Here is an 8,179-nt window from a genome sequence, read left to right on the forward strand (position 1 = left end):
TTTTGATGAAATTCGAAATGATTTTTTTATTGATTTTGTATTTTTAGTTGAATCATGAACCAGGTGTTTGGATTTTGCCTACTGTTTCGTCTTCTTCTTCATAACATCGATTTCTTCACAGCATCTACCTTCTCCTCCATCTCCATCGATCTTCATAGCTGGTAATCGATTTTGCCTACTGTTTCAATTGATAAATCGATTTTGCCTACTGTTTCGATTGATAAATCGATTTTGCCTACTGTTTGGATTGATAAATCGATTTTGCCTACTGTTTCTCAACACACTCGATTTTGCCTATTGTTTCGTCTGATATGTAGTTATGTACTTGAAATGTCACTAGGGGTAAATTGGTCATTTTAACCAGTTCGGTCATGTTCTGTCCTATCCTGTCATGTCTTACCAAACGTTGAACACCTGTCCTGTCCTGTTCTGTCCTGTCTGCGTACCAAACGTACCCTTAAGGGTGTTTGTTTTCAACTTAATAAGCTTAATGAACGGTTAGCTTAATTGATTAAGTTATATTAACCATGTTTGATTTTAATTTAATACTAAGAGATTGAATTAACATGTTAAATTAGTCCATCTTATCTTAATGCATTAAGTGAGAATGTTTTTCAAAATTACCCTTGTCTTGGAATTTTAACCCGTTCAAATAATAAATAGTTTACCAACATGCTTAATTTAAATAGTTATTTCATCAATTTAAATTGGTTTTTTAACCATTCTTTTTTCCGAGTTTACCCAAATGTCATTACGTCCGGTAATATACACATCTGCAATTTACCCAAATGTCACTACATCCGCAATTTTACGGACCTAGCTAAAAGACAAAAAAGATTCAAATTCCACTGGGTTAGCAAGAGACACCGTCGCAACTACATATCTGGGTTGAATCTGATTTTTTCTTTTAACCAGATCCGTAATATTACGAACACAGTAACATCCAGGTAAAACCGTAAAGAGAAACGACTTGCGTGAAGTTTTGAAAAAGAAATGGTGGACATAATATTTTATAATATTTATTTCGTTGTTTACGTACTTTGAAGTTGTAAATACTTGTAATATATTTGTGAAAATCGCAGAAAGTGTTCTTGAATTGTGTGCTTGTGTTTCCTTTTTACATTGTTATTTACGTACAAGTCAAGATATAAATACCCAAAAAAAAATTGTAATATTTTAAAGAGGGAAAATTGCATTAAAAAAATAATGTATTTTAACTTGATTCTTATTTTAAATAACTTATTTTTAAATTTTTTATTTTGGTATCCAAGATGTAAAGTTTTAAACATTTAAATACTTGAGTAACCGGTTGAAGTATTAACCGGTTACCATGCTGATGTGGCGAGTGATATGGTATTTAACTTAGTATTATTTGTTGACATGTATATCTTAATTTAAAATTAATGTTTATGTATTGTGGTTTATTAGACGAAAGAGTTAATGATTTAATCACTTACCCGGGTAATTAAATGTTTAAAGCTTTACATTTAGTTACCAAAATGGAAGTTTTTAAAGTACGTTACTCAAAATAGGAATCAAGTTAAAGTACGTTATTTTTTTTTATATACAATTTGCCCTTTTAAGAAATAGAGGTATAATGTAATTAATATTCCACCATTTAAAGATGGAATTCCAAAGCAGCGAGGAGAAGGGAAATGAAGAAGAAAGAAGAGACAGTTAGTATAGAATAGGTCGGCTTGCTTTGACCAAGACTCCGCTTTACGCTCCGTTACAATCAAGTAATCAATGGTCCAACGATTCAACATGATCTCTGCCAAACGGGTACAACACTGCCAAACGGGTACAACACTGAATGTAAATACATGAAACCGTAAAACCAATAAATTGAGTTGAAACCAATATACTCAGACTTGTACTTGGATTACATCGTAGGCAAAAAGCCAATTCTCAGTTTAGCATTTGTCCCATTTAAAATGGATATTTCTTACTTAATGAAACAATATCGTTTAGATAAGGAATTAGACCTGAATTATTGGAACACAATTCGAGTCTGGTCACTTACAGATTGATACCAAATGAGTATCACATGGTCTAGTTCTCGATTTTCATATGCTTAGTTTTCTAATTGCTGTTTGGTAGCGGTCTAAGGACGGGTGAGCATGATAAGAATCAAGAATTTTATCCAGTAAGTGAGAGAGAAGACTTTTATCTGATCAGTGCTTACCAAGCAAGAGATGCTTATTAACAATCCATTTTATAGCCAACGACAAGGTAAGTAAGAGTGATGACTCTATGCATTGGTAAACAATTCCTGGTTTTCCCTGCTCTACCAGCCTAGAATTTACTGGTCGGAAATTCTGATTCCACCATCAAAATCACAACGAAATAACTAACAATTCTTGGTTTATTTGATCAATCGTATATTCTTTTAAACATCTTTACAAAAATTCTAGACATTGAAAATAATTTATCGATATTATGTTTTATTGAAGCTGTTAGAGTACCACACCGACTAGACTTGAACAAATTCTCCTCTATATATGTTGAAAAGTAATCATAGGGTTCCACATATTCTCACATAAGTCATGTTCTTCAGACATAACAAAGTGTTTTTTAGTCTTTAAATTTAATAAAACATATAACACTGTTAACCATCAGTCATCGACTCATCATTTGTCAAATTAGCAAACAATCGATAGCATGTTTGTTTTTTATAACGCTTTGTAATAAGCAAAACCTCATTTTGATAAGCCAAAAATACACAAGATAAAGTATCAAACAGTATGAAAACATTAACGCAACAAAACGTTGCAAGAAACATCCCGACAATCTTTCTTTACTTTTAATCTTCTTTCCTAGAGCTCAGTTCGAAGAAACGAACTACGGAGGACAAACAGAAGGTGCAGGATTCGCGATAAAAGTCGGAGTTTCTTCTCCAGGCATTAATACAGAAACTTCTCTTGCATAAATATTGACCTGCACTCGTAACAAGCTTATAATCAGACCACCAATGCTCTGATTCGTTGTCGATGGCAACTCATTTTGCTAACAGTAAGAATAATGCTTTCTAAACTTGTACTACATGCATTTAAAGTTGTACTTTGTTCCGGATTTAAGAATCTAATCAAATACTTGATATTTCTAGATAATTTCTAAAGCTCACGTGACATCTTAGAAATTGTATTGTAAACAATCTAGAGACAAATTTTCAAAATACCAGAAGCGTATCCGAATTTGTAACAACCCGTTCCACAAGAATAAAAAGTAAACCTGTGAGCTCTTTATAAATTCAAAGTTACTGATTTGCCATTGACAGATCAGGGAAGGTTCATGACTTTTGACTTTAATCACTCATGTACAACCAAATTAATGCATAAGACGAAATCTTTACTTAGAATATCTAGAAGTATAATAATCAAGAAAAGACGAACAACATGAAGAAATTCGTCTTCTTGTTCCGTTAATCATGGGCATTTTTTATTTCCAAAAAGACCAACTTCATATACGTGTTCGTTCCATATTTTATGACGTTCCATATAAACTTTTTCATGTAAAATTACCTCACTACCCACCATTACCATCGTTCATTCAGGGTCCACAACGATCTCCAGAGTCTATCTTTTCGACGAACGTATATCCAATCAGACAAATAGTTCGTCTGTTATAATTCTGATAGATTTGTTTTATGTGGATATAACAAACAAAAAGTTGCATATTTTAAAGGTAAAAGAGGATTGGTTGCACTTTAAACTTTGGCTGAAAACCACATGGGGTTGGGAACAAACCATAATGGTTTTAGGGTACCAAGATTGAAGGATATTAAAAGTAGATAAAGTTGTATTTGGTTTGGTAATTGAAACTTAGACATCACCACATGTTTGTACCCAAGATTGGTGACCTCTTGGTCCTAACAAATCATCAAAAGCAAACATACACCATTATAATACTAATGTCTCCCTTACATTAAAGGGGATGTTTGGTTAGAAGTATTAAGCAGTAATCAATGGAAATGATAATAAAAGAAATTGTTTGGTTTTGTATAATATAATGGGTTCATTCCCCCATAAGTCTAAATTTTCATTCCTGATTGAACTGGGGGGAATGAAAAGTCATTCCCATTTTCATTCCCCAACCTAAACCAAAGAATCCCTGATACTGTACTAAATCAAACCAAGTTAAACTGATCTGATGAATCCTATCTGAAGTAAGGGTTGGATTGTGTTAATACTCTACTTAAATTGCTTGATACACCTTTTCTTTGTGTTTTCTATTAGTTGTCTTATTTTGATCATAGATATCACACAATCTGTTTCCACTTCGTTTCTTGAGAAAAAAACAGTCGATAATGACATCAGATAAGTATTACAAATAATTTATAGAAAAAACTATAACTAATTATAAAAATAATTGAATTACAGTTTTATTAATCGATTATTACAAAACAAATGTTTTTATCATTTTTAAAAACCTAATTGATACAATCCTACGAAATCCCATGAAATCCCAAGCACTCCATAAGGATTTCAAAATCTTATATTTGAAGGATTTCAAATCTGGACAATCCAACAAACCAAACATGATATTAAAATGGATTTGAAATGCAAATCCCCCCAAATCCATTCCATTCCTTCAAACCAAACTGGATCTAAAAATTGAATTATAAAACTTGTTGATTGATTGCTATGTGTTGTAATGGTTGAACTCCACCAAAATGAGCATGAAATTAAGGGAAATTTTGTCACATTTTCTCATCTACTTCCTATTTTTGTTTTGTTGTTTATTTATTTTGGGTAATTAGCATCAAATTAGGGATATGAAGGTAGTGGTCCACACAATAAAACTTGATCACATTCACAAAATAATCAAAATAATTTGTAACTGAACTTGTCATTTATAACAGATTTTCTTGATTTTTGTACAGAAATAAAAACTTTAAATGTCAAATTCGAATGTGATATGAGACTGATAATTTACAAAAGTACATCGATGTTAAACCTATGATTTGATTAAATAATATACCAACAAATCGACAAAAATATAGCAAGCTGAATATTAAAGCAGATAAAGAAAATACAGCAACTTGACGGGGCAACGTGTTTTATCTGCTATTTTCCTACCAGCTCGGGTATTTCTCTTTTACTTTTTCATAAATTTATCATATGTTTTTAAAACGAAATACAGTCACTCGATTAAATTCTCTTTACAGAAATCTCTCTCTTGTCCAATGTCATCTCCCTTTTTCCTCCCTTTGGACAAAATCATACGGCAAAATTCCCAAAATCTACTTTTTAATTCCACTAAGAGCAATTATTCATTCACTAAACAAAATTAAAGGGAAAAAAAATGGAAATAAAGCCATTATTCACTTAAACACAAACCCGCAATAAATATTTCCTAAAATACCCTTTTTATCAATAATCAAATAACTCGAACAATGATCGTTCTGACTCGGACAATGTCACTGTGTTTGTCCCGTTTCGTCATTGAATTAGAATTCGATTGGGAACTTTTACGATTTTGAATCGAATATCGTTCTGATTTAAATATTATATTGATAATTATTTAAATTAAATTAAATTATTATATTTGTTATTTGACCAAAAGTTGTTTTGGATTTGGAGAATTTAAAAAAAAACCCATTAATTTAATTGACATTTTTATTAAAAAAAAAACCCATTTTTATCGACATTTTGGATTTGGGAAAGAACTTTGTCCATTAAAAGGTCATCCCAACACTCATGCTTCGATCCTTTTTGCCCGTTGCGTGAAATTAAGGATTTGACATTTTTGCCCTTTCTAAACATAATATTATATTTTTATCCTAAGAAATAAAACGACAAATTGACTTGTACATTATGCATTAAAAGTTGTACTTCCTCCGTCACACAACAAGTGTTCACAATTGAAAATGAACACAGTTTTAGGGGCTGTTTGGCAATTGCTGAATGATTTGTTGCAGAATGATTAAGTGGTCAGAATGATTAAGAGGCTCTAATGATATAGTGCAAAATGAAATATAATTGTTTGGTAATTATTTAAAATGAAATTAGGATGCTGAATAGTTAAGGGAGACCTATAATACAAAATTACCTCTTAACGATTCAGATGTTGCCTCTTAATGAAGCTATTAAGAGGTAAACAAACAACTTTTTAGATTAGTCAAATGACAATTTTACCCTTATTTAATTTATTTCTCTTTACTACTTTTAAGTATTGGTACATTAACTAAGGGTATATTGGGAATTTAGTGATCTATTTTCGAATGTTGGATATTTATTTTGGGACAAACAAAGATTTAATTAAATTGTTGGATTTTTAAGCAAGCAATAAAAATGGAAAACTCTTGTAGTTTGGGAAAATAATTAGAGGGTAAATTGGTAATTTCAAGGTTAAAAAAGAAATAAAACGGGGAAATGTAAAGGTAACGTACTTTTGGAGATGGGTATTCTGGTTTTCCATGGGAAACCGTTTGTGAGTCGAGATCTCCATGATTACGGACACCGGTGGTGGTGGTGGCGACGGAGGAGGACGGTGACGGTGGCCGAAGAAACCTTTCGAAAAGAGCCATGGCAAGGAACATAGAAATGAGAATAGCAGTGGCGACAAGCCCAAACGACACCGCACTGACTGAGTTATCGAAATTCCTCCAATGTTCATCGTCTTCACCACCAACACCTCTACCTACCAGAGTACAACTAGTACTGCTGCTGGTACTACAACTGCTCAATGGAGCTACACTTGGCGGCGATGTTCTCATTCTCTTTCTCTCTCATCACCGCGCAGAAATTGAGAGAGATGTATGCAGAATAATCTCCAATTTGATCCAAGATTGATGAATTTTTGAGAGAGAAATAGGGTTTTTGAAGGTGTTTTAGGAGAGAAGAAAGAGGTTTTGCAAAGGAATTTCTTCAGGGTAAATAATCTTTTGCTCGTAGATCCACCAATTTTTAAGCCAAAGTGATATCACGAAAAGGGGGTTAAATGCACCAATGAGAATTGAACCATAAAATAAAGTAAAAAATGTTTTTTTTTAAACATATTTTAATATATATTTAGTGGGTATTGGATCAAATAATTGATTCAAGTTATTTGTTTGTTTTTCTATTAAGTCATGTATCAATAAACTTATCTGTATAGATTAAACTGTCAATTTAAATTGAGAAGATTGTTAAAACGAAGGTGTTTTCAATGGGTTAAATGCATGAAATAACAACCTACTTTCTTTCTTTATTAGAACAATGTACTTTCAAATTATTTTTTATTAAGACATTGTACTTTAAAAAATCTACCCATAATAGCAATGGGTAACTTGTTACCTTTTAAACCGGTTAACCCTTTAACTTTTTTGCTTGTGTGACTTTAATGAGGTGATGTGGACGCCACATCATTTTGATGACTTAACTAAAATTAAAATAAAAACTTATTTCAAATTATTATTAGTAATTTTCATTTTTCATTGCTATGATCTAAAAAAACATTTAATTTTTTTTACTTTTTCTTATTAAGTTGCATTCAAATTAAATATTCTTAGAATAAAATATTTATTAAATAAATATGAAACATTATTTCGAGATATATTTTGTTTGTAGAAAATGTAACTTTTCTTATTTTATGGTGTTCAAATAAATACATATCTTTTAAAGTTCTTTTTAAAATATTAACGAAATAAATTGTTATCTATATTTTTTTAATATTGTTATATTAATAAATAATTCAAAAAAGTCTAATTAATTTAATATATTTATACGTCAAGTAACAAGTTTTTGAACAAATATAATATATTGTTTAAAAGATAATATTTTTTGGTAAGAAAATGAAGAATTCTTATTTTCCTTTTTTCAAAAAACACATATTTTTTTTAAAAAATGTTAACGAGATATATTGTGTTCTACTAGTTTTATTGATATTGATATATTAATGAATAATTTAGAATTTTATAATTTATTTAATACATTTATTAAATAACATGTAAAATATCTAAATATTAAAATTAAAAATACAGTGTTTAATAAGAACTAGTAGATGTTATCATAAAATAATTTTGAAAGTACAATGATGTGGTAAGAAACTCATATCATTATAGTACATGTGGACAGCCTACGTGGACAATGAGGTGGCATGAAAACCTAGTATAATGGGTAAATTTAAATTAAAAGGTTATACAATGCTATAATGGGTAAATTTTTCAAAGTACAATGTTCTAATAAAAAATAGTTTG

General features: G+C 30.6%; 1 protein-coding gene across 1 annotated transcript; it reads right to left on the reverse strand.

The window, feature by feature from the left end:
• Positions 1 to 2,638: 2,638 nt before the first annotated feature.
• Positions 2,639 to 6,866, reverse strand: LOC112523450. The gene is made up of 2 exons (XM_025133066.1): positions 6,392 to 6,866; positions 2,639 to 2,937 (listed from the first exon to the last, which is right to left on the reverse strand). Exons 1-2 carry the CDS (start codon positions 6,716 to 6,718, stop codon positions 2,842 to 2,844), a joined length of 423 nt encoding a protein of 140 aa, XP_024988834.1. The 5' UTR covers positions 6,719 to 6,866; the 3' UTR covers positions 2,639 to 2,841.
• Between the last annotated feature and the right edge of the window lie 1,313 nt (positions 6,867 to 8,179).

Source organism: Cynara cardunculus (assembly GCF_001531365.2).
Source record: "Cynara cardunculus var. scolymus isolate 2C chromosome LG 12, CcrdV1, whole genome shotgun sequence".
Taxonomy (NCBI): domain Eukaryota; kingdom Viridiplantae; phylum Streptophyta; class Magnoliopsida; order Asterales; family Asteraceae; genus Cynara; species Cynara cardunculus.

What these genes read in the sequence shown, in the direction of transcription:
- LOC112523450 (XM_025133066.1), bottom strand. Translation starts at nt 6,718, where the DNA reads ATGAGAACATCGCCGCCAAGTGTAGCTCCATTGAGCAGTTGTAGTACC. An exon ending in CAGAATACCCATCTCCAAAA is followed by an intron (nt 2,938 to 6,391) that starts GTACGTTACCTT and finishes TTACGAGTGCAG; the next exon opens with GTCAATATTTATGCAAGAGA.